The sequence below is a fragment of the Onychostruthus taczanowskii genome, unplaced genomic scaffold (assembly GCF_017590055.1).
Source record: "Onychostruthus taczanowskii isolate IOZ18803 unplaced genomic scaffold, ASM1759005v1 scaffold28, whole genome shotgun sequence".
Classification (NCBI taxonomy): domain Eukaryota; kingdom Metazoa; phylum Chordata; class Aves; order Passeriformes; family Passeridae; genus Onychostruthus; species Onychostruthus taczanowskii.
Window position 1 is genome coordinate 8301465 of NW_024500128.1, and position 26759 is coordinate 8328223.

At 39.4% G+C, this 26759-nt stretch overlaps 1 protein-coding gene across 1 annotated transcript in view; it reads left to right on the top strand.

The window, feature by feature from the left end:
* The window catches only part of TRANK1 (tetratricopeptide repeat and ankyrin repeat containing 1), a 51436-nt gene that overhangs the window by 17535 nt on the left and 7142 nt on the right, over positions 1-26759 (top strand). The window contains exons 7-21 of the mRNA XM_041407837.1: positions 2873-3011; positions 3459-3590; positions 5239-5406; positions 7296-7451; positions 7816-8067; positions 8938-9114; positions 10503-13382; positions 13984-14183; positions 14657-14794; positions 17615-17755; positions 18442-18598; positions 19448-19536; positions 23512-23615; positions 25211-25343; positions 26199-26344. Of these exons, the coding sequence (XP_041263771.1) occupies positions 2873-3011; positions 3459-3590; positions 5239-5406; positions 7296-7451; positions 7816-8067; positions 8938-9114; positions 10503-13382; positions 13984-14183; positions 14657-14794; positions 17615-17755; positions 18442-18598; positions 19448-19536; positions 23512-23615; positions 25211-25343; positions 26199-26344 (5012 nt within the window). The remainder of the gene's footprint in view (positions 1-2872; positions 3012-3458; positions 3591-5238; positions 5407-7295; positions 7452-7815; positions 8068-8937; positions 9115-10502; positions 13383-13983; positions 14184-14656; positions 14795-17614; positions 17756-18441; positions 18599-19447; positions 19537-23511; positions 23616-25210; positions 25344-26198; positions 26345-26759) is intronic.

Genomic DNA, 26759 nt, shown 5'->3' on the forward strand with positions numbered 1-26759 from the left:
TATTTCTTACAGTTTCTTTCCTGACAGGAACTTTAGAAGACATTAGCTGTAGTATCTCTGCTTGCCATTAACTGTCTGGCAAGTTAAGGTTTGGTGACGTATGAATGCGAGACTCACAAGCTGAGAGCAAAATGAATCTGTTTATTGCAGAGATAAGACAGTATTTATACACTTAGTGTGAGAATCTTTGTTCAGTCCTTCTCACGCAGCCCAGCTGCAGGCCTGTAGTGAATCTGTCAGCCTGTCAGTTTGTTAGTTTCCTCAGGGTTTGCAGGCTTCGAAGAAACAGGATGCCTTTCCTGTTCTCAGATAGTGTGTATCTTTCTCTCATGCTTCCCAGGAATTTTCTCAGTATCAGGCTTTGCTGTTTCTCACAAAGGTTTATGTTGCCGCAGTCCCCCGGCCAGGTAATAATTGGCATTGACTCCACGATTCTCAGAAGACTTTCAAGATCAATCACTTTATTATTCTATACTTATTAAGAAACCCATTGCCCTTACAGACAGTCATGATACAGGTGGACCCAATTGGTCCTTCCATCCAAACACCCATCACCAGTGGCCAATTAAGAAACCACCCTTTGGTAAACAAATACTCATAACACATTCCACCTGTTCACAACAACAGGTGCAGCAAGTGAAGATAAGAAAGAATTGTTTATCATTCTTTTCTCTGATCTTCTCACAGTCTTTCCCTGGACAATGCCTGGTAAAGTTGTGCCTATTGCTCTCTGTGGCTGGGGAGCTGCTGCTACAGGTTTAAATTGTATTGTTGGAATATATTAGAATTTGCCATTTGGCTGTTAGAATCTTTCGGGTACTTTGGTCATAATAATTCAAAACTGGTGCTTTTACCTTAATTGTATTTCAGTTAGGTGCCTGACAGAGTGAGCAGGGTAATACAAGGGAAATAAATTCATATCTCCTCACAGGTTTGTTTTTAGATATAGTGGAAGAATTAGTGAATGGATGTATGTAAGTATGTCTTGGTTGGGTATCATTGGGCAGATGTGCTGTGCCAGTGCTAGCACTATCTCCATGCTGGCAATGAAGCCTGGAAACACAGCAGAAGACCCATGCAGAGTGTCTTAGCAAAGTATCTTCCAGCAAAGCAAAATGCCTCATTGAGACAGAAGAATGGGCAGGCTTTACAAAATAGTGTGGCCCTTTTTTTGTTGAATTGGCCCAACCAATCTTACCTGTTTTAGGGGGTTTGTTGTACACATGGAAGACTGAACGAATCAAGATGAAAAATCCCTAAGTGCCGATCGCCCTTTGCAAAAATTAGAAAATGTGGATTTCTGACAACTCGAACTTCCCCTGCTGCTGCTACATTCTCCCTATAATCTGTTGTATTTTGGTTTGATAACTGTGCTCAAAGAGTAATTCTTGCCAGTCAAAATTTGGCATGAAGTATTAGAAAAAAAGATTTATTTGTAAATGTTGGAAGCATGTGTGAAGGCTGCTATTTAAAAAGATGACTGGCACAAATGGAGAAGTTTTGTCTGAACACTGTTTCCGACCACCTCCTCGTGTCCTGATCCTTCTGGCATATTGTCTCAATTTCCGTCTTAGCTTCTGGTGCACACCTCCAGAGTATCCTATATTGCTATACCCCTTGTAGACTGTGCTTCGTGTTCATTAAGTCCTTGCTAGAACATACTTTTTAAGTTCAGCTGGCTTCTGCTCGGGCCGTGTAGTTTCTCAGAATCCCAGAATCATCGAGGTTGGAAGAGACCTTCACAATCAACACAGCAGCACTGCAGTCATCCCTAAACTCCAGTTGCCACATCCAGATGCCTCTTGAATGCTCCCTGAGTTGGTGACTCCACCACCTCTCTGGGCAACTTATTCCAGTGCCTAACCACTCTTTCAGTCAAATTTTTTTCCTAGTACCAGATCTGAACCTCTGCTGCCCCAACTTAAAGCTATTTCTCCTCCTTCTTTCACCTGGAAGGCGGTGAAAGAGACCAGCCCCCAGCTGGCTGCAGTCTCCTTTCAGGAAGCTGTAGAGAATAGCGAGGTTTGTCTTTAGCCTCCTTTTCTCCAGGCTAAACAATCCCTGTTCCTTCAGCCTGTCTTCATCAGACTTGTGCTCCGGAGCCTTTCACCAGCTCCGCTGCCTTTTCCTGGACACGCTCCAGCACTGCAATGTTTTTCCTGTAGTGAGTGGCTCAGAACAGAGCACAGGACTTGTGGTGTGGCCTCACCAGTGCCAAGTGCAGAGGGACCATTGCCACCCTGGTGCTGGAGGCCACACTATTCCTGACATCAGTTTGTTGGGGCTGAGGCCACCAGAGGAGGCCACCATGTGAATGGAGCACCTCTCCTATGAGGAAAGGCTGAGAGAATTGCAATTGTTCAGCCTGGTAAAGAGAAGGCTTTGTGGTGACCTAATTGTGGCCTTACAGTACCTGATGGGAACCCACAAGAAAGATGGTGAGAGACTTTTCGCAAGAGTATGTGGTGACAGGACGAGGGGGAATGGATTCAGACTGAAATACAGTAGGTTTAGATTAGATATCAAGACGAAATTCTTTACTCAGAGGATGCTGAAGCACTGGAACAGGCTGCCCAGAGAAGTTGTGAATGCCCCATCCCTGGAAGTGTTTGAGGTTGAATGGAGTTCTGAGCAGCCTGGGGTAGTGAATGGTGTCCCTGCCTGCGGCAGGGGGTTGAAACTAGGTATTTATGGTCCCTTTCAACCCAAGCCATTCTGTGTAAGTCTATGAAATAAATAGTTCCATTTTACAGTGGCTGTGGCTTGGTTGTTGTTCTACAGATTCATGTCATGAAAATATAGAAAATATTGAAAAAGAAACGCTTTTTGTGTATGTAAAAATAATGTGTTGTAATTGTTCTCTTTCTACCAGACTTCTGAGTTGTATGGTCACGGTGAGAAGCTGCTGGAAGTAGCAGAGTTAGTCAAGTGGCTGATTTCCATTGGGGCCAAGGCTGAGTCCATTGGACTATATCCACTACATGCTGTTATCAGACTGTGTATCAAAGCAAGTGAGTGACATCTGCAGCTAGAATAAAACAATGCTGCCTTTTATCAGAAGACTGACAGCTGGACCTTTTTTAAATTTAAAAAAAAAGTCCCAACAGCTCAGGTCAGGTCATATAGGTATAACCTTGCACATGCCAATAAAGCACTCTTTTAGAAATGTTGTAAACACTCTCCTTGATCACCCACGCCTGATAGTGGTGGAAACCTAATATAATTGTTCTTTTCTGTGTTTTGATGTAAAAGTGTGATTGATACGGGTTTTTTGTAACCCGAATATGTCAACTTTAAAAAAGGTACAGTGTTTCTTTCCCCCATCTCAGTGTGGAGCAGTAGTTTCTTTGTGTGTAGTAGAGTCATGGGTCAACCTTAGATTTGTATCTTGCCACTCCAAAGGGGAAAAAAACCCAGGATCTGTTTCTTTAAGTGTTGTTTTTTTTTAATCATTTCAGCAAAGAACCATCTCTTCAGATGGTTACTGACTTTGAGGCCAGAGCTGAAGGATAGGATCAACCAGAAAGACAGAGATGGACAGACCCTGCTGCATATTGTGGCCTCTTCCAGTGAATATTCACAGAAACGCAGTAAATACATTTTTGTGTGTGTGTGTGTATTGTTTTGTTTTCATGTGGAAAAATCTATCATGGAAGAATGTTTCAGACCCTGGTGTTAACTATTTTATGCTAAGGAAAGTGAGAAAGTATCTGAATGCAGACTTGTATGCCTGATGTGTGACCATTTTCTTTGCTCTTTGGTTTGTCTGGTTAGGGTTTTCTCACAAATGTGCTGCAGTTTTTAAAATCCTAGAAGTTACCTTTTAAATTTTGATGTGCCCTTAAAATCACATTAGACCACCTGGAGGCCTGAAATAAAGAGTTTTAAATGTAACAGCAAAAAGCTGTGATATGAACATTCCTAGTACCAATTTTGAGTCATTATTGGGAACATATTGGGAATTCATTTGCCATAGACATGTTCAAAGAAACAAGAATTTTCTGTCATTTTTATACACTATAGCATCCAACTTTTTTTTACAGACACTCCCCAAAGCCCACCCAATTTATTTCATTATGGTATAGGTTTTGTTCCTCTTAATTACCACCAAAACATCTAATCTATTTTTTTTTTTTAATGAATAATCCAAGTTTTATCCAGCTAAACAGTGCTTTATTATTTTTTCTGTCCTGGTAAGGCAATTACTACTGATTAAGTTTTCAGGGCTGCATAAGCCCATGAAGTGGCTCCCTTACTGCACCTGCAATGTATTAATCAAGTTTTTGGGGGTGTGTATAGGTCTTTGACTCCTTAACTCTCTCAAGATATCTTTCTTGTTCTATGGCATTTAATTAATCTCTAGTTATATGACAGCATTAAACAATCCTTTATTGAATTTTGTTCTTCAACTATTGATTAAGTTCTCTAAGGGGTATGGACCCATTGAGTTTCTTTCTGCAGGTTGGTGAGGTAATTTCTCAGGGTCTTCTACTGACACTCAGCCAAAACAGATCTAAAGCAACACAGTCGAACATTCCTTAGCTAAGTGAACATAGTTAATTACAAAATTCTTAAAGGTCCACAAAATTCCTGGCTAACTAAGATATAACCTGCTGTCAGGCCTCTCCCGTTCTTTTAAACAGGTGAAAATTGAAGGCCTAGGTAGCTGTGTTCCTTGTCAGAGGAGGAAAACTAAATGCTTTCCTTCCGTTTCTGTGGGATTTAATTTTATGTTACCCTGGCTTTTTTCCTTGTATTTCTTACTCTGCCCACGAGGTGGCAACAGGAAGCAAACATCAAAGCCAAGGTAACTCCAGGCTTTTGGATTCTTAAAGTTTACTTGGTAATATTCATATTGTATTTATTAAGTAGGCAGCACATATTTTTAATCTGTATTTATTTAGTAGCGTTTATGTCTTTATGTATTATATATGATATTAGAAAGCGTGTATTTTTATATGTATCAAAGTTTATTTCTTTATAGCGCTATACAATAAATATTATAAATCATAAAATCACAGAATCATTAAGTTCGGAAAAGGCCTCTGAGATCGTCAAGTCTAACCTTTGACTTCCACCCTGTGAACTTATGTCACTGGGAAGAATTTAGATTTTTTTTTAAAGTTAAAATTGTGCTAGAAATTGTGCCAAGTAATTAAAGATAAAAAAGAAAACAGAACAAAAATCCTGAAAAATGTTAATTATTCTTCCTCTATTTTTTTTAATGTACTGCTTTAGGACAAACAGAAGATGTGATCATGCTCCTGAATTTTGGGGTTGATCCCACTGTTCCAGATGCTCAGTCAAGATATGTCATAGATATCTTGAAAAAGAACAAAAACTTTGATGCTGTAAAAGAAGTCAGCAAGCAGATTGAGAAAATCACTTCTTCTGGGAAACAGACAGGTATTACATGCAGTGTGTGCTTTTCCTGTTTTAAAATTATAACCTTAAGTACAAAATAGTTTTATTTCAAATAAGTGATTATGGGTGTGTTTTATGTAACTTTCCCTGTGAGTTGTCACTGTGATCTCCTGCTAGTCAATAGTGAACATTTTGTCCTTGCTTGAAAACAACTGCTGTCCAAGTGTTGTTCAGATCAAGCTTGGCATAAAGCAAAGTTTTTAGGCTACATCTCAGTTTTCATGTGTGTATTGGTTATAAGTTTATTGAAAAACACTGGGTTTCATTGTGCTTGCATCTTATGGCTCCTGGCAAAGGAAGTTTTTTTTCTTTACTATGGAGATGTCTGTTCTGGAGAAAGTTTTAGCACAGTGGTTCTCCATTAGGAAGTTAACACCAATAACCAATATCTCTGTGGTAATAATGGCCTTGGTTGGCATTTTGGGTTGCACTGTCTTTTGTGGCCAGGGTTTTTTTTTTTGTTGTTGTTGTGGTTTTTTTGTTTTGTTTTGTTTTGGTTTTTTTTTTTTTTTTTTTTTTGGGTTTTTTTTTTTTTTTTTTTTTTTGTTTTGTTTTGTTTTGTTTTTATATTGGGGTTTTTTTCGCAATGCACAGCCTGCAACAGTTTTCTAAGCTTTGTGAAAATGAGAGACTGGAGAATAAGGTTTACAGGCAACAATCTGAGGTTACTCCTTCTTTCTAAAAAGATGACCAACCCTGTCTCTCTCTTTGTCCTAAGAGATAAAGCTATTGTTTAGTTTGCTCTTTCATGTATCTGAATTCCTTGAAGCATTTAGGAAATCCGAGCCAAGTTTTCTGGCTCAGATATAAAGGGCATTTATTGGAACATTGTTTAAAATCTGCTATTTCCCATTGCATTAATCTCTTGAAACTTGTAGATAGCATTTTGGTTTGGTGTATATTTTTGGCTTTATTTTTAATTTTAAGAGGAGAAATTCTTTTATGGCTATATTTTCTTAAATGGCACTGGGGAATAAGACAAGCTCATTAAAAGTGTACGCTGCAAACATTACTGGGTTTAGTCATCTACTAAAAAAATTCTGAACAATTATATAATTGCAGCGTTTTCCTGCCTGCTTACAGAAGCTATTACAGTTTTCAGCCTAGTGAATTATGGTAAATGCAGTCATGGTTTGACCTTAGCTGCCAACTGAGTACCAAGCAGCAGCTCACTGACTTCTCCTTCCCTCCTGTGGTGGGTTGAGATAAGAACAGTCTAAAAATTGAAATAAAGTAAATTACTACCACTCCTAGTATTATTATTGTTATAGTTATGAAAAGGAGCAAGAGAGAGGAATAAACCTCAAGAAACACACGTGATGCACAGTACAATTGCTCACACTCCACTAGCTGATGCCCAACCCAACCCCAAGCAGCAATGGTCCCTTTGTGGCCAATTCCCCATAGTTTATAGAAAGAACATGACATTCTTTGGTGCGGAATATCCTTTGTCCAGTTCAGATTAGCTGTCCTGGCCGTGCTTCCTCCCAGCTTATTGTGCACCTGCTCACTGGCAGAGCATGGGACAGGGAGAAGTGCTTGTCTCAGGGTGAGCACTGCTCAGCAGCAACCAAAACATCACTGTGCTATCAACAGTATCCTTGTCCTACATCCAAAGCATGGCGCTGTACCATTTACCAAATAACTCTCCCAGGCAAAACCAGAACAAGAGTGTATTTGATGAAAGTATCAAATTTCCTTTGGGGTTAGAAATCCATCACAGGACTGGCATTGGCAGTAAGAGTTTCAGCCATCTGTTTTTAATCTGTCACTACACATTTCTTAGAGCCCTGGGATGTAATGCATTACAGTCTTGCCCTGAAAACATGCTAGCAAGGAAGTGGATTTTCAATTTCTGTAATGTTTTGCAGGTGAGAATGAAAGTGCCACAGCTGATACAGATTCTCTCCAGGATGTTCTGGAACAGTTTGTCCAGTTCTACAGGTGTGAAAATGGAGCACATAATAAAAATGTATTGAAGGAAGATGCAGTTAAGCGATTTCTGAAATGGCTGTCTTCTGTGAAAGGTGCAGTGTTCTTCTTTTCACAAAAATTAATTGCCGTGAAAATTGTGTTTGGTGCTAACATAAACTTACTGCCCTTTTACCTTTCCTTCTGTTATGTGTTTCTGTAACTTTTATGATGGGAACAATGTGCTTTTAATTATATTTAATGTTGTGTTTTGCACTTAGAACCAATGGAATATGCACAGAAATTCATGACGCATCAAAATGTTCAAACTGACTTGGCTGACAGCATAAGGATGGAAAGATATATTTTGCTGTTCCTTACTTTCAATTTAACGAGTTAATTATTCTGAAATTAGTTCACAATGAGGTGGATTTCATTATGTGTCTTTGAGTGAGTTATGTTGTCTTGACTGTCTTGCAGAAATCCCTGAAGAAATCTCATGCAACATCTCCAATGCCTGTGCTAACAGCTTCATAAAACAGTTGCTGGGGAAGCAAATGTGGCATAAAGTTTTGCTGCTCCTAACAGGGAAAGCCAGTGGGGAAAATCTGTCAGGTGGAGGACTCTTCAAAACCTGCAGTCTTTCAGATGTTGACGTTGGCAGCATTATCCAGCAGTGTGAAAAATTGGACGTGCACGTGCACCTCATAAGATGCTTGCTTGAACGAGGAGGTGAAAAACTGTGGTATTAATGTGCTATAAGAAATGCAGTATGTTATTTGACATGTTGGGAGCAAGATAGTCTCAGAAATATCAGCACATGGGGTTTTTGTGGCTCTGTGTAAGTGCAGCAGCTTGTTGGAGTGCAGTGCATTGGCTGCATCTGCTGTGTGGGACATGGTGTAGCTAATAAGGCTGCATGGGTGGAAGATGTTTATCAAATGAAATTTTTCTGCTAGGATTAGTAAAAGGCCAAGGACTATCATTGCTCCTGCACCTGTAATTTGTTTTGGGCCTCAATTTCTCTGTCTTCAGCCGCAATATTGTCCTGGTAGAAAGTGTGAGCCATAGTCTTTGAGTTCAGTCTGCTGTTACGCTACAAGTAGTGGACTACTTCATTGATTTCAAAGGCATGACCAGATGTCTTTCTTTTTTTAACTAGAGTAGACATCATCATACTTTGTGTTTTGCATGAGCTTATTCCTAGGATCCCCCTGGCACATTTCATTTAATCTTATAGCTTGATGTCAGCTATAAGTTATGGACGCATGGTCCTGTTGAAGCCTTTTGAAAGCCAGAGGAGCAGGGAGGCCTCTTGTTTCAGTCAATAACTGACTGAATTGGAGAAGATATGTTCTGGTCTTTATGTCTTCCTATCACAACAGAAGGACTGATTGTTCAGTTTAATGAGAGACAAGGGAAAATAATGAAGATTTTATTAGTTAAAAAGTGTTTTAACAGATACATGTAAAAAGCTGGCAAAAAAATACCCCATCGCCTGCCTGGCAATCAGCATCTGACTGCATCTGTTCAGAGCTTTCTGCATTTAGCAGATTGGTGTATTAGTTTTAAACCCTCATATTTTCCTGTCCTTCACACTAGCTCTGCCTGATGGTTTTGGAACCAACTCTGAAATCCCACTGAAAATATGCCTCAGAAAGAATTACTTTGAACTGGCATATTTGCTGCTTACCAAAGGTGCAGACCCTCGAAACCTCTCTGTTACACAAGGCGATACTCCTTTGCATGCTGCAGTTTTCATCTGTTTGAATAAAAAAGGTAAGGCTTTAGCTGTTGAAAACATTCCCCATTCCTTACCTGCCCGTTCTGCTGTTGCAGGGACAGTGCATCAGGATGTCTGACTGTGTCTTGCTCAGCCCCCAAAGTCTGCAGGCCAGAGGATACACAGCGGTTAAGCTGATGTGTTCTGCTTTGTGGCTGTGCTGGCTGGGACTGTGAGGAAAGGTAAAGGCAGCTGAGGTGACATGAGGGAATCAAGGAAGGCTCCTCCTCTCTGAAACCCTGTAAAATGAGTGCTAGGTGGGTTGGAAGAAACAAAGGTAAAGTTAGAGCAATGGCAACAGACTTTGAAGGAAATCCTGCAGTAGCATCTGAAATCTGTTTATCAGATTTTGTTCAGTCATAAATCAGGTAGAGTTTTGTTCAGGGGAGAAGTGAGTGAAAGAACTGTATGGCTTATGTAAAAACATTAAAAGCTGGGATAAACTGTGAAATTGATCCTCTAAATCACGTTTGATTTAAAGTTAAGAAAAAAGTCAGTTTTTGAGTTGAAGGATTAAAATTATTTAAAATATTGAATTTATTGACTTTTAAAGCACAAACATTTCATTGAATGGCTTTAGAGAGATTAAAAGCATAGATAATGCCAGTTGTCATTTTAAAATCAAAATATTAAGAAGTCCCTTGACAATATATTCTCTGAAGTATTTTTCACTGTGCAGAGTTTTTGATGTGCGGTTTCTTTACAGTGATTTTGGCTTGTCACTATTTTACAGCTAGAATATAAATGTTTCACATATATTGGCTCATTTAAATCACATCTATTATCTGGATGAAATCTAGAAAGCTGTAGAATATATATGTATTTTTTCCCCTCAGGGAGGTAACTAATCTTATTTTGTAGGAAGTTGCTCCAGGGACCTCAAATATCAGGAAATAATTGGGATTTCCTGCAGGTTATTTTAGTAAAGCAAAGTTATCTGCAGCAGTTTACTTCTGGGTGCCTTATTAAAGTGAACCAAATGACCCCAGAGCACTATCTCGAGCTGCTGCTTGTCTGAATGACAGGGCACCAGTGTCCCTTGGGAAGCAGTCAGGGCTGATGTTGGAAAATGAACAAATCTGTCTGTACCCAGAGGTTAAAAAAAGAATGAAATTGACTGATGCTATGGGAATAATTGCAGCACTAGGAATTTCTAAAGCTTTGCTGCCTTTGTATTGTTTTTCCTGAAACTTGGGAAAGCTCAGTTTTGAGCTGTTTCAGGTGAACATGTTTTATAAACATGAAATGCAGTTTTTGGGTTTTTTTTTAAAAGCAACTGATTTTCATTTACTAGCAGCAGAAAAAAAAGTATTGAAATTCTTTACATATAATGCAGACTTGTAAAGCAAGTTAGTATATTTTCTCTTTGTTCTCCTGCTTTCAGATGGCATTGGTTTAAACATCCTAAATTATCTACTTGACCTCTTTACTTCAAGACCATCTGACTTTCCATATCTTAATCCTAACATACAAGATGACAACGGAAATACAGTGATGCATATTGTTTTCCAGAGAGGATTTTCAAAGCAGACTAAGAGAATAGTGGAGTTATTGGCAAAATTTGACATTAACTTCAACATAAAAAACAAATCAGGAAAAGATGTGATGCATAGAATTAAGAAGAGAGATCCACTGCTAGAAGCCTGGAATAATGCCACGCAGGAGAAGAAGAGGCACCGCCAAGACAGAGCAGGGCAGTTGGTTAAGACATCTAAACCCATTCCAGCCTCTGATATTTCACAGTCAAAGAGCACAGGGCGTTCTTCATCTGGGTTCTCATTAAAGGCACCATCTGGAAACGCAGTTCATAATGATTTAAAAACCCCATGTTCCATGAAAACAAAAAAGGGTCAGTTGGCAAAGCAGGAAACCGAAGGAATAAACAGCCCCTTAACACTGCAGGAAAGTCTAGTGCAGGCAATCACAGCTTTAATTCAGCAGCTGAAAGTGAGCGACACCCTGAAAAAGGATCATCCTCTGGTGCAAAAGCCATCTTCAGCCCAGACTAATTTGGAAGAGGGAAGGAGTTCCTTGCAACCTGGTGGAAGCATAGCTCATCCTGAAAGAAAAGGGGATGACTGGGAGAAAAAGAAGGGAGCAGGGGAATTTACTATGGCCCTGCCTAATGGAGAGAAAGAAGAACTTCCAGAGGAAGAAAAGGGGAAGAGTCTAGATATTGAGGCATATGTGCAGGAGTTTGATAACATGACTTGGGAAATAGAGTGCACTCCCGAAATGCTGAAGACTTTGAGCAGTAAAGCTGTGCCTCATTATCTGAAAGCCAAAACCATAATGACAATTAAGCGCCTTGGCAATGGGGAATGGTCTAGGGGCCTCCAGAAGCCACTGAAGCACTTGAAAGCTGATATCCAGCTGTATGAAGCCAAACTGGGCAAAGGTGCAAGAATGCTATGGGAACTTGCCATTGACTTTTCTCCTCGTTGCAGTGAGAGTCCAGAAAAGATCATGGAGACAGAACAGACAAAAAGTCATCTAGAAAAATCAGGTAGAGTTTACACAGAAATAATTAGAATTTGGGCCATTGTTCTTGACCACTGCAAGCTGAACCGTGCCTTAGAAAATATATGCATTTCCTACAACCGTGGCTTATCCTGCATTTTGAGGAAAAAGCTCAAGGGTATAAACGAAGGACATCAGAACCACAGTGTGACAACACAGAAGCGTGTTCCACGTTGTTACATTGAAGACATGGAGGCAGAAAAATCAAAAGAACATACCATACCTGAGTATTTCCCTCCAGCTAGTGCAGCAGAGCTGGAATACAATATAATGAAATTTCACAGCTTCAGTACTAACATGGCACTTAACATTATAAATGACGTGCAGTCTTCTGTTGATTACCCTTTCCGTGTTGGGGAGTTGGAGTATGCAGTGATTGATCTCAATCCAAGGCCTATGGAACCAATCATTTTAATTGGGCGAAGTGGGACAGGGAAGACAACTTGCTGCTTGTATAGGCTTTGGAAGAAATTCTATTCATACTGGGAAAAATCCACTTTGGCAGGTGGACCTCTGTTGGAGAGGCAGACATGGCAGCAGAGGCAGTGCAGTGAGGTTGAAAAAGCAAGTTCAGGGAGCGAAGAGAGTGAGCTAAAACACGAGTGTGATAATTCAAGTGAGGAGCAGGTGAGTGATGAGCAAAACCAGGACAGCGAGGGTGAAAATGTTCCCGTTGGCACAGCTGGTGCAGAAATGAGTTTATGTGGTGACCATGAAGAAGACCAGACATGTAGTGCAGAAGCGTCAAACAGGCTGGAGCACCTGCACCAGATCTTCGTGACAAAAAATCCTGTCTTGTGCCGAGAAGTTCAGAAGAATTTCATTGAACTTAGCAAGTCTTCCAAGGTGACCAGTCACTTCAAACCTCTGGACCCAAGTATTCACAGGCTACAAGACATTAAAGATGAAAATTTTCCGCTGTTTGTCACCTCCAAGCAGTTGCTGCTGTTACTAGATGCATCCATGCCCGACCCATTTTTTCCAAGAAATGAAGATGGAAGTCTTAAAAGAGTAATTGTTGGTTGGAGTCCTCAGGAAGACTTGGTTGTACCAAATTGGCAGGATGAGGATGAAGAAGGTAATCTTGAAGCAGAACATGGTGATGATGGAGGAGCTGCAGATGGGTGCTCTAAGGAAAGTGATCCTTGGACTTTTGTGACTTACAATGTATTTGCAAATGAAATATGGCCAAAAATGATAAAAGGTAAAAGCTTGTACAATCCAGCACTGGTTTGGAAAGAAATCAAATCCTTTCTGAAAGGCTCTTTTGAGGCACTGAGTTGCTTTGGGGGCAAGCTTACTGAGGAGCAGTACAGAAAGCTAGGCCGAAAGAGATCGCCAAACTTCACGGAGGACAGGAGTGAGATCTATTACCTCTTCTGTCTTTATCAGCAGATACGATCACAGAGAGGTTACTTTGATGAAGAAGATTTGCTGTATAATTTATCTCAAAGGCTTTCAAAGCTCAGGGAGCTGCCATGGTCCATCCATGAGTTTTATGGCGATGAGATACAGGATTTCACGCAAGCTGAGCTGGCCCTGTTAATGAAATGCATTAATGACCCTAATGCCATGTTTCTAACCGGTGACACTGCCCAGAGCATAATGAAAGGAGTTGCTTTTCGTTTTAGTGACCTGAGGTCGCTGTTTCATTATGCAAGCAAGAGCTCTGTGAACAAGAAGCAGCGTGTTAGGAAACCGAAAAGGATTTATCATTTGTACCAGAACTACAGGTCCCATTCAGGTAGAGTAACAAATTTATTTATGATCAGAGCCTATGCTCTTCAGATGTCACTAATAATTGAAGTTTTCTGCTGACCAGTTGAAAGCCAGTCTCTTATGTGACCTATTTTCCAAAAAGATCAGATGGACAGCTTTTTCTGATATGTCAATTCTGTTTTTTGACATCGCATCTGGAAAACAAAAAATGAATGTTTTTAAAATTGTAATTTTTTGAACTCTCATGCTTACTGGATGCTTTGGCTGTGTTTGAGGGAAAATTTAAGAAATTATCATTCCTGTTTCTGTTGTCCTATCCCCCAAAGCACTAAATTTTGCAGCATTGGTGTGCTGCTTCTGCTTTTCTTACTTGTTTCCCATTTGTGATCTTTATTTTGCAAGAATGCTGCCAAGCCACTGTAGCATGTTATCTGATCTTTAGAGGCCCAAGAATGACATCCACTCAAATTGGCAGAAACATAAATTGAAGCTTACAGCTTCAGCCTTCCCTGATTAGTGTTTTTGTTATTATATTTCTTGGTTCCAAATTTCTAGCACAACCTTTTGAAAGTGTGTTTGCAAGGACTTAAGGCTGAAGTTTAAAACCCGCATTCTGCTTTTTGCAGGTATTCTCCGTTTAGCATCTGGAGTGGTTGATTTGCTCCAGCATTATTTTCCAGAATCTTTTGATCGCCTTCCTCAGGACCGTGGTCTCTTTGATGGGCCGAAACCTATTGTCTTGGAGTCCTGCAGTGTTAGTGACCTAGCAATTCTGCTGAGGGGCAACAAACGGAAAACACAACCCATAGAATTTGGAGCACATCAGGTTTGCTTTTCTTAGGCTTTTTGCAGATTCTGCCAGCTCTGTTGCTAAATAATAGTCTTGTATGAACTGCCCACAACTTTCTTTTTTAAGCCCTTGTCTCACTGATAAATTAGGCATTTCAAGCTTAGAAACCTTTATTGTGTTGGTTTCTGTTTCTTCTTAATATGTCTGGTTTTTTCTGTTCTTTTTTTGGTGTGAGGTATTGTGTGAGGTATTGTCTGACCTGTTCCTTTCTAACTCCAAATTTTCTTACACCACATCTAAAACTGTCTGCACATACCACACATTTGTCAGTCTTCTAGTGGCAGCATTGTGACCCTTTTTGTGGAGTGTGCTGAAATGTCTTTGTGAAATGTTGCCTAGTTTTTAGAAGGGTCTTGTATTATCGTCACGTTTGTCTTTCTCTATGTAACAGTTGCCTTTTTTTTTTCCTTTTTCTGCTTTCTAATTTTTTTTAATGTATTTTATGGCAGGTGGTATTAGTGGCAAATGAAACTGCAAAGGAGAAGATACCTGAGGAACTTAGTTTGGCACTTGTACTGACAATTTATGAAGCAAAGGGCTTGGAATTTGATGATGTCCTCCTTTACAACTTTTTCACAGATTCAGAGGTATTTAATTCTTAGCCTTTTTCTTCACTTTTTCTGAAGTCTATTTTTCCTGTGATCTAATTGGTGGTTCAGCTGGGAAAGGATTCACTCTTTTCTCTGAACATGAGTGGTTTCATCAGAGATCATAGGTTTATTAATTGAGATGTGTTTCCTTAAGTGCTGCATTTTCCTTCAGGTTTACTGTTAAAATTTAAGGGCAAGCCTTGGGGTACACACCACATTGCGCACACACACACACACACACACACACGCACACACTCTTCTGACCCCAGCCAGGCAAGTATTCCAAGTATTCCTTACTGAACATGCCTGCAGACACTCCATGTACCCATGACTGAGTTACTCTGTGATTAAGCATTCAGCGTATGAACAGCCTTGTTGCAGATGTCCTCTGCCTCTACCCCTCAAAACAGTGTCTCACGTGGTTTTCAGCAGATGAAAACCACAAGAAAACTGAGGGCAGCTTACTGGTGGCTCTTCACAGAGGTTAGTGAATGTTATGTGATGAGGGCAGAAGGAAGGAGCTTGAGGTAAATACTGGCTGTCATGGTAGATTTCTCAAAGTTGGTTTGTTTCTGGTGATGCAAGTTGTAATCAGGAAAACAACAAGGATTTTATCAGGATTTACCAGAATCAGTTTAGCAGAGTTGAGTTGTGTAGAGCATTTAGCTTGGACTAATATATGTCAGGCCTGGAGAACTGTTTTCATACAATTCTTCCATGTTTCTGTGAGTCATGAGTAATTGAGTTGATTTGAGCAGCTAAACAAGCAAGCAAGAAAGCAGCTCACCCTGAGGTTTTCCAGCTTAGAAAAGCTGAATCTCTGAACTGTTGTAAACACAGCAGAATGGCCGTGTGCGCTTCGTAAAGTGATGGGTTTTCTTTATATTTGTCTTGAAAATGAGATTTAAGAAGAGTCTTGTTTCAGGAAGCAGATGTGAATGAAAAAATCTAGAAGGCAAAAAAGTCAAGCCCCCAAAACACAGCAAGCTCTTGACAAAACTGATACCTTTATCTGGTTATCATGTTACAATCTATGACAGGCTTAGGAATATCTTCATTGATGATTTTTTGAAATCTTAACTTCAAAATACATTTTGCAGAAAAGGTTTCCTGTTTTTTTCCCCCCATGGGAAGACAGTTAACTTGTTTTGTGTAGCTGAAAGCTCAGAAATATATAGATTTGTAAAAATGTAATTTCAGACTTATTATGAGTATTTTTCATTTTGTGCCAGAAACTTGGCAGTATTTAATCACATTTCAATTAAATGGAATTTTCAATACCAAGAGGAAAAAATGAACATCACTTAGAATATAGTCACGATTTTAAGGTTATTAGTTTTGCAGGGGATCAGTAGCCTGCAGAGCAGTGTGATCAGGAGCTGGCATTTCCTACGTGGCATGAGAGTGCACAGCACTGATCTGCTGCCACACTTAACTTACAGTTAGGAGTGCCTGTGCATATTTATAGACATCTTTCACATGTCTCTGTGTTGGAGTCCAATATTTTCTGACCACGCTTTTTTAGACTTTTCCCCATGAGTGGGTTTTTTTGCTCACCTCTGAGTGTTCTTACGAGAGGAGGTGTTGGCAGGTGCCATTCCACCCCCTGGCTGAGACCAGCACTAGCAGTTACTGGTGTTCACCATGAAGCTTAATACATTCATCACATGAATGACCAGCCAGATCTTTTCTGGGAACCCTGAGGATGAGAATATATGCCAGCATGGGATATGTGTGGGTCCAGCTCACTGAGCTTGTCAGTCTTGTAGAAGTGGCTGCCTTTCCTAACCTGCATGTCTAGATCTTTCCAACATGTTTTAGTAGATTTTAGTATGACAAATTGCAGCTTGTGAGTGTTATCCCACCACCATTTACCTTTCATTCTGCCCCAGCAATCAGCACACCCCCCCTCAGTGAGTTTGCCTGTTGTGGTATTGGGGGTTTGTAGGAGAATCCTCGTTCCTAGGACTAAAACTTGAGCCTCCTTCATGGTGAAGGTAACCTGACTTCCTCCACAGGGGGATCATTGTAAGGGTATTTAGCTGAAAATGTATAGTCCACCCAAGGAAGGTTTTCATGTTTAATATCAAATTACTTACTTGATATATTGAGCATTGCATATGATTTGGATCTAGAAGAGTGATACAGCAGTATCTTGAAATCCCAAGGCAAGCGTAATATAACAATGGCAATATACATTGGAATCACAATACAGATGTGACTCCCATTAGTGCTCCTCCCTATGTACACATACATACATATATATATATATATATATATATATATATATATATATATATGTGTGTGTGTGTGTGTGTGTGTGTGTATGTATGTATGTATGTATTCCCATTGGCTTCTCCCATCATGATGCTGGCCATCCCCAGTCCCTGAAAAGTAATATGCAGCTTGTAGCCAGCTCGAACCAGTTGCTCTCTGAAAGGTTTGTTTTCTTTGCTCCTCAGATTTTCGCACAGTCTGTTGGGCTGAAGCACCTCTTTGCTTTTGCCTGGGCAGCTCAGAAAGGTGTAACTCTGTTCTAGCTATTTTAGGGAAGGTTGTTTATATGCCTTGATGACCACCTGGTACAGACAAGTATCTCAAGCAAAGGTTGTGTTGAGATGAAGTTCAGCTTTCTCATTGAAAATTACTGATTATTCTTTACATTCTTCCCTGAGATTATTTTCTCCCCTGGTCTTCTCCTCTTAGCCTTCTTTCCTTGTAGGGATGAATAGGTCACACCATACAACCTTATCTTGTGCATATGTAGGCAGTAGTAGTTAGTGCATACAAATAAACCTTATTCTCTTGATATTTCAGGCTAGCAAAGAATGGAAGATAATTTCTTCCTATAGTCCTGATCCAGATGAGCAAGTGGGAAGCAACTTGCTAATTGAAGTGCCATTAGAGGATGCCACTGGTATGCAGGAAAGGACTCCATTTAATGTAGAAATGTACAAGGTGAGTTTTTTGTAACATTAGGAATAGGAAGGACGAATTAAATTCTGAAATCTTTAAAGTAGGGAAATTTCTTAAATCCTTTCATCCTGTTAGTTCCATGTTTATCAAGGTTGCTTTACCTTCTGTAGTTGTTCACATTTCTGTAATATAAATGTAATATAATACTGATTTTAAAATATGAGAGATTGTTTGCAAATGTAATTTGATTAGAGAACAAAACCTGTGTCATAGACTTTTGGATATATTTACAGAACAACTGTGGTTAAAGCAAATAGCAATTCAGCTTGTCAATATTCATTATTCCTATAATTCCTATATTCCTGGTTTCTAATTGGTGTCACTATGTTGAAATTCAGGAAGTTGATTAGAATCTGGTGAGTCAGATAGTTTCAGGATTGTATGGTAAATTAATAGTTATATGTGCAAGTGATTAGAAGGAAAATAGCCTGTCATACCTGCAGCTGATTTGTAGTACTAATTGCTTGTAAGTTAGATGGATAATAGCTTATGTAATTGAGGTCCCATGTTTAATATTTAAATTTGCTTACTTAGAAGGACTTTCTTACTTATTATTTATTCTGTATAAATTCTCTGTTTTCTTATAACTGCAAAGTATGTTTCTTTCTAACCATTTAGCTCATCTGGCATTTCATTTATTTAATTCAATTTTTTTTGTTCTGCTTCAGATGCTGAATGGAGAACTCAAGCAGTTGTATACTGCAATTACAAGAGCCAGAGTCAATCTTTGGATCTTTGATGAAGACCGTGATAAACGAGCTCCAGCTTTTAAGTATTTCATCAAAAGAAAATTTGTTAAGGTTGTCAAAACAGATGAAAAGAAAGGTAAAGTTGTCCTAAAACTGTCAAACAGTCAAAACTCGTGTTTTCTTGCTTTTAGGCTGTGTAATAAAGGAGGTTAAATGCCTTGGTCCTTCTAACAGTATGCACTGATAATTGCCCTTGCAAATTTCCACTTATTTCAGTGGGTCTTAGTTCTTTTGTCTCTAAAGATCAGTTGAATATGCTAAAGTATAACTTTATTGCTAATTCACTATTTTAAGTTTTCTTGCTCCCACAGAAGGTGAGTCAGTGATCCTTCAGACATATTTGATCTTGTAATTAGTTTATTGAGTTCTAATCAGTAAATTCAGATATGTGAAATATTCAGTAAGTATGGATGGATTGGTGGTCAATACTCTACTTTTTATATAAGCTTTCTATACTTATCTTAAATATTACACACATGCAGAAATGTCATTTACCAGCCCATTGATGTCTGGTGTTGAGTAAGGGATCCCTCGGCCACGAGGGGTGACCTTAAGAGGCGTTTCCTGCATAAAGAGAGATCAGGTCATTGCTGCTCAGCCAGTTACTGTGGAGAGAGCTCAATGGACCCTGATGGCTGCAGATATTTATAGCTTAAAGTAGTCAGTTTGTAGTCAGATTTTCTGCTGTGTTCATTCAGTTTCAGCCCCTTACCAGCACAGTCTCCAGCCAGGCTCTGGGGCTTTTTGTATTCTCACTGGTAGCTTCACACAACAGTATTGCCACACTTGACTCATAGTTACTATTACTGGTGTAAGCACAAACAGAGCTTGGAACATTGTGAGATAATGCTTAGTTTTGGTACATGATAAGTGGTTTCTGTGGTTTATCCATTCTAACATAAAATGGTCACCCCTGCCCTTGTAGACTTGGATGACAGCATGTTTGCTAAAACTTCAACTCCAGAAGAATGGATTGCACAGGGAGACTACTATGCCAAACACCAGTTCTGGGAGGTAGGAACATATGTTTATCTGAAATAAGGATTCTTGCTTATTCTGAAACCTTTTCTTTTCTCTCTGTCTATAAAACCATCTGTAAACCTTCAGTTGCTCTTAAGCTGTCTGCCTTAGTTTGTGGTTTGTAGCTGTGTGTCCACTTGTAAATGACTTACAAGAAGTGAGCAGGGAGAGGAAGCCTTTTTTTGTAATCTTAAATTCACTGCCCAGAAATTTGCAGTCTCTTGAGGGAAATACATTTTAATGCACACAAATGAAAGACAGTTGGAAAAACAATTATTAGCATCCATCAGAATTGACTGATATGTGTGAATCTAAACCATGTTCTTGACACTATCATTGCACATACTGTAGAAAAATGAAAACATTTTCATGGAAGTGTATTAATTTGGGTAGGAAAATGATGGTTTCATTCCCTTTGTGTTTAAAGAACATAGAGATTTTACAGTCTTTTGTTTCCTAGCTTCCTAGTTAATACAGTCCAGGTATGGGATGACAGTTAATGGCATCGAAGCAAAACTCAGCCAGGATGACATCAGTGACATATTCTACAGGGAGATAAGGGATGTATCTAGATCAAATGCTTTTGTCCTTATGGGTGATTTTAACTTCCCACACATTAACTGAGAAAATCATACAGTGGACACAAACAGGTCCAGGAAATTTCTGGAGCATGTTGAAGCTGACTTCTGGGTGTAGGTACTAGGGTAGCTGACCTCCTAATAAACAGAGAGGCATTTGTGAATAAAGTGGGGATTCCTGTCTTGATCACAGTGACCACAAAGTAACTGAGTTTCAAGTTGTTGACTGTAGAAGTCCTGCATACCTTTGACCATGGATATGGGGAGAGCAGACTTGGTCTGCAGAAGGAGCTAATTAGTAAGGTCCCTTGGGAATTTGTGAATGACAAGCACTTTTTAAGGGCTATCTCTGAAGCATGCAGACGCAGGAAATTCCGAAGGGTCAGAAGTCAAGCACCTGGGCAGAGTCTGGCTTGGCTGAACAGGCATCTTCTTGAACTTAGAGGAAAAGGAAAAGTGTGTGGACATTGGAACACTTTCCAAGTGGACATGACAGAGGAGGGTAGCAGAGATGCTGTTTGTCACTGTAAGGAGAAAATTTATGTGGCCAAAGCTCAAGTAGAGTTCAAGCTATCCAGCACTGTGAAGGACAACAAAAAGGTAATTTTAAAACACATTAACAGCAAAAGAAGGATTGGACATAACATTGGTCCATTACTTGATAGGGTCATTTACGTTACAAATAGGGACACAGGCAAGGCAGAGACATTTAATGTCTTCTTCACCTCTGTCTTTAACACTGGTGATGTGCTGCAAGATTGTGACTTGGGGGATGATAGACTCGCAGCTGACTCTGCACTGCTTTGAGACTTTCTGCTGCAGCTGGATGCACATAAATCTATTTGGCTTGATGGGATTCATTCCAGGTACTGAATGACTTGGGCCATTTTATTGTGGGTCTCTTTCCATTATTTTTCAAAGGTTTTGGGAGTCTGGAGAGGTCCCAGTCAATTGGAAGCTGGCAAATGTCCCAGTTTTCAAGAAAGGTAAAAAGGAATACCCTGGTAATTACAGGCCTTTCGGTCTCTCTTTGGTGCCTGGTATAATTATGGAGATGATTATTCTGGGAGTTACTGAAAATAACATTTGAGTGACAATGCAGTCATTAGTCATAGGCAGCATGGGTTCACTATGGGAAAGTCCTATTTAACCAACTTAATTTCCTTTTATGACAAGGATACTCATCTGTTTGTCCAGGAGAAGCCAATAGATTTGGTATAGTTTGGTTTTTGTGAAAATTTTAATAGTTCCTCTCACAGTCTCTTTATTCTGGATGGAATTTCAGCACACAGCTAGACAAGTCCATAATACATTAGGTGAGAAACTGGTTGTCAAGTCAGGCTTCAAGGAGTTATAGTAAACGGGGTTATATCAGTGGTGGCCCGTCACTGGTTGGATTCCCCAGTGCTCAATTTACAGGCAAGTGCTCTTTCATGTTTTTATAAATAATTTGGACATCGAAAAGGAGTGTATATTCAGTATGTTTGCAATAATACTAAACTAGGAGGACACAAAATTGGGAGGAGCTGTTGATTCCCTCAAGGGTAGAGAGGTCCTGCAGAGAGACCTTGATAACCCAGTGGGCTATCACCAAGCTTATGAGATTTAACAAGGGCAAGTGCCAGATTCAGCACCAAGGATGGAGTACTCCTCGTTGTACATGCAAAACAGGGAATGAGAAACTGGAGAGCAGCCCCATGCAAAAGAGATGTGGGAGTCTGGGTTGGTGGCAAGTTGAAGATGAGCCAGCAATTGTGCCTCGATGACCAAAAATGCAGATGGTGTCCTGGGTGCATCAAATACAGCATTGTGAGCCAGTCAAAGGAGGTGATTGTCCTGCTCTGCTCTGTGCTGGTGCAGGCTCACCTGGAGTAGTTTTGGACTACTCGCCTCTCTGCAGTTTTGGGCACCAGAATATAAGAAGGGCAACAGACTATTAGAGTGTGTCCAGAGGAGGGTGACCAAGATGATGAAAAGTCATGGAACCATAGAATGGTTTGGTTTTGAGGAGACCTCCAGGCTCATCCAGTCCCAATGCCCCTGCCATTGCCACGGGCAGCTCTAGAGGACACGTCTTAAGAAGAGCAGCTGAAGTCACTTGTCTCGTTCAGCTTGGAGAAGAGATGGCTGAGGGGTAACCTCATCACAGTCTACAGCTTCCTCAAAGGGAGGTCCTGATCTCCCCTCCTTGGTTACCAGTGATAGGACATGGGGAAACGGAATGGAGTTGGATCAAAAGAAGATCAGACTGGACATAGAAAAGGTCTGCCAGAGAAAGTGGTCTGCCACAGGCACCCCAGGAAAGCAGTCATGGCATTAAGCCATGAATTCAGAGTTCAAGAAGCATCTGGATGACAGTCCTGTGGGTTTGTTTTAGGTAGTCCTGCAGGGGCAGTAAATTTACCTCTATTATCCTTTTAAGTCCCTTTCAATTTGAGATGTTCTGTGAGTCTATGAAATAAAACTTCAGATTCTTTTTTGATCATGTCAGAGGGAAAGCTTCTGTGTTTTGCAGCTAACAACATAAAATTATTTGAAGGGAAGATTAATATTTATAACAAGGCAAAAAACCAAAGTAATCAGTTGACACTATATAGATAGTCTTATCTCCCCTTGAAAATAAAAGGCAGTTTTCTAAATGGACAGAAAAGAGTTGAGATAAAAAACCCACACAACTAAAAAAAAATCATCTTGAAATCTGAAATGTATTAGCTGTATTATCTGCAAACCTGTTTTCTTTATAACGCTGAGCTCTGCTAATCAATGCTACCTTAAGATGACATTATCTGGTGACTTTGGCAGTTCCAAGAGTGGATTGCCCTGTGCAATGTCCGAACAGAAGCAACACTAAATTAATGGCTAGAATGAAGAAATCATGGTGTTGCAGAATAAGCAGGGTGGTAATGAAGAAAACCTTGCTAGAAGCATGGTAACTCCTGGTGTTTCTGTTTAGTTTTCACAGAAAGAACCTGGTATGATAAAAACATTGAGTAAATGTTCCTTGCTTTTCGATTTCACTTTGCACATGTTGGTTTTCCTCACTTTTAGTAGTATATTGTAGGTGCCTGGTGATTTACCAGTTAACGGTTAAGGCTATCATTCAGATTGCGTATGCTGTTTGTTCTATCAGCTTACCAGGAATTCTGCTTTTACTACTTCCATGTAATATTGTAATTAATATTCTAATTTTGATAGTTGCATGTGGACTGATTTTAAAGCTTTTCTTTTTGTCCTAAAAATATACCACAATGTTTTACCTTTTCCTTTTTCCAGGCACCCTGCCAATCTTTCTGCTTTCCATTCCAGTGACTGTAAAATTAAGTAATGCTGTTATGTGATAAGCCATGGGCTGGATGCACATCTGTGAATGCTGTGTGTGATTTCACCCCAGGTGGCTGCCAAATGTTACCAAAAGGGAGGAGCAGCTGAGAAGTCAAAACTGGCCTTGACACATGATGCTGTTCTCAAAGTGCATGCAAAGAAAAGCAGCCCAAGGTAAGGTGTCAGTGCAGCTGATTGAGTGTCACTTTGTGGTGCAGAGGGTGAGATTCACACCACAGCTGTGGGACTGGACCGGAGATGCTGGAGAACAGTGCAGGAGGGGTATCTTCATGAGACTTAAGAAACTGGAATGTCTAGCACTCTAGGATCAGGGGCACTGCTCCCTCTAGGGAGTAGTGGAAGGGCTGTCCAACTGAAATTGGCCCTTGCAAGGGCTTACTGGTTCTGTGAGAGACAAGCAATAGGATTTTCATGACATCAAGAGGCTTTACATCCATAGATATAGATAGGAGAACATATGCCATCAGCAGTGCCGATGGCAACTCACTTTGTTGAGTAAATATGCTAATCCCCGCTGCATATTCACTCAGCAAAGGAGAGGGAATGGTGGTGTGCATTGGGGAAGAAAAGCTGCTAGGAAAAAGTGAGTTTTGGAGTAAAATTAATGTTACAGTCATTTTAAACTAAACAAGCAGGACCAGATCTGAACCAAAAGACTGTTTTAAAGGAACAGATTTTGAGATGAATCATATAGTTCATGATTTCGGCTGTGTAAAATAGCTCAAGAGTTTGACAGGGGAGAGAGTTTACAGTTTCCTGAAGAGGCTTGGAAACTCTTTGGGACTCATCTCAAATAAGACAGGAAAAAACTTAATGGAGAAAGATCTAAACCTAAGTGAATCAGTTCCTGTTCATGCTGGGGAGACCAGAAACTAGCAATGATAACAGAATGGGAAAGGAATGACTAGATGAAAGGAAGCTGGCACACAAGGGAGAAGAGGGAAGATCTGAATACTATTACTGGAGTTAGTTGAGATTTTATCCTTTTTAATTACCTGCTTTATATTAGTGGCCCTGGTTAGAAGTATAAGGGTGCTCACAAAATTTCATGATTATAGAGAAACTGTTGATGGGACTGATAAAACTTTCTCAGTTCACTGTGCTTATCAAAAGCTTGCATAAAATTTGAGGAGAAGGAATTTGGTGTATTAGGATATGTTGGCAGAACATACGTAACAATGAAACTGCCAAAGTTGAATTATTTTTTTAAATAGCGGTATTAATGCTGGTGTAAACAGCTTAAGTAAGATTTTCATGTGTTCTATATGAAATGCTCTGTACAGTTCTGATTCTCTAGGGTTTTGAATCGTGAATTCAATCTAGATCATGCTGCAGTGATACCTGGAAGGTTGGGATTGTTTGGTCAGACAAAACAAAGGCTGGGAACACATTTGCTTGTGTCTCTAATGACGTTGGTGCTAAACAGCAGAAAGGAGAGAGCAAGCTAAGGAAAGAGAAGCAGTACAGAATCACAGTAATACAGTACAGTACAGTATATTACAGTATAGTAATATATTAGTTAAAAAAAACTCAAAAGAATCTTTCGACTGTCAGAGCTATCATATTTTGGAACAGACTTGTGGACAGAGCAGTGTCAATACAAAATATAATTAATTGTAAGATCATAACTCATCGGGTAATGTATTAAGAATAACGTGTCGTGTCAGTGTTGGTTGGATTCAGTGACAGCTCACATGATGCTAAACTTAATTTGGGTGTTAGTGGTAATTTTCTCTTACTTTCTACAGGGAAAAACAGATGGAATATATGACATTGGCTAAAACTTACTTGGAATGTGGAGAACCAAAGCTGTCACTAAAATGTCTGATTCAATCAAAGGAGTTCCGTCTTTGTGCAGAATTGTGTAAAAAATTAGGAAAGGTATTAAATCCTCACCATGTCACTTTCCTTTTCCTACAGATTTTTTTCCTCTCATATTACTCAGAAAGTAATAGTATCTTTTTGTGTCATGGTAATAGCAAAAGTAAACAAGCTCTTTAAGCTGGGCTGTTCAAAAGGAGTAATTTGTCGGAGAACAGGCAGAAGAGAAATGAAGTGGAGCATGATGCAATTATGCAGGCTGGCTTTATTTCTTTGGCTTTCCTCAAATGTCATTATCAGCCATTTGCAGTCAAAAATTAGTGAATGACTGATGTATTGAAACTTAAGCTGTTGTTTCATTTGGTACTCTGATGATACTGAAACTTCATTGATAACAGCCATTTAAATGGAACCTTAAAACTTGGAAGGGTTAAAGTAGTGTGCTAACAATATGTGATATTTTTATTTTCAGCATGTTTCCCCTAAAATAATATAAAGTGGTTGTTCGCAAATATTTGAAATTTGAGATATAATGTTAGTGTTCTCTTTCTGCATCCATAACTGCTTTAATTTAATACTATTCATCCTGAGAAATCTGTAAATCAGCAGAAGCATGTGTAGTGTTTTCTAACAGCAGGCAGAGCTAGGTGGATAAAATTATTTTGAAAACCTTATGTAATACCTTTCATTTTATACTCTAGTTTTTCAGACACAAATATTTTGAAGGTTTTTTAAACAATCTCTTCAGTTTTAGTTATGGTTACTTTAATATGTATTTGATTTTATTCAGATACTTTAATTACATTTTATTAAAGTGTACTTCTTTATGAGACACATGATGAAATGACAAGATTTATTCCATGCGTGTAGTTTTGACTGTTTACTTCAGTTTCATTATTGACTTCTGCATTGCAGATGAAAGATGCTGCAGTTTACTATCAGAAAAGCCAGTGCTACAGAGAAGCATCTGAATGTTATGAACTAATTGAGGAGTTTGATCTGGCCATTAAAATGTATTGTCAGGAAGAACTCTATGAAGAAGCAGCAAAGGCAGTTGAAAGGTATGTCTTGCAAGATGGTACTGGAATATAATTCTCTTTTGCATTTCCAAATTCCATATAATGCAAAAAAATTTTCAAAAGGGTTTTGTCTACTGAGTTTGTTTACATTACCTTTAGTAATGGTAACTGCTTTTTTGAATTATTGAAGCTTCTTTAGTACGTAGAGATTGTTCCATCCAAACATTCAAGAATTAAAGTCACTTTACCAACAAACAAGTTTTTAAATCATTCTCCCAAAACATTAATGGAAATTTATCAGCATAGACACAAAAAATCTGCACTATTTCTCTCATTTATTATGAGAAAGATGATAACAAATAGCTGATGATAATTTACTCATCCAACAGGAAAAAGTTACTCATTCTCAGCATGCAGGAGAGAATATTTCACAAAAGTGGCTTAGGGGATATAGCGA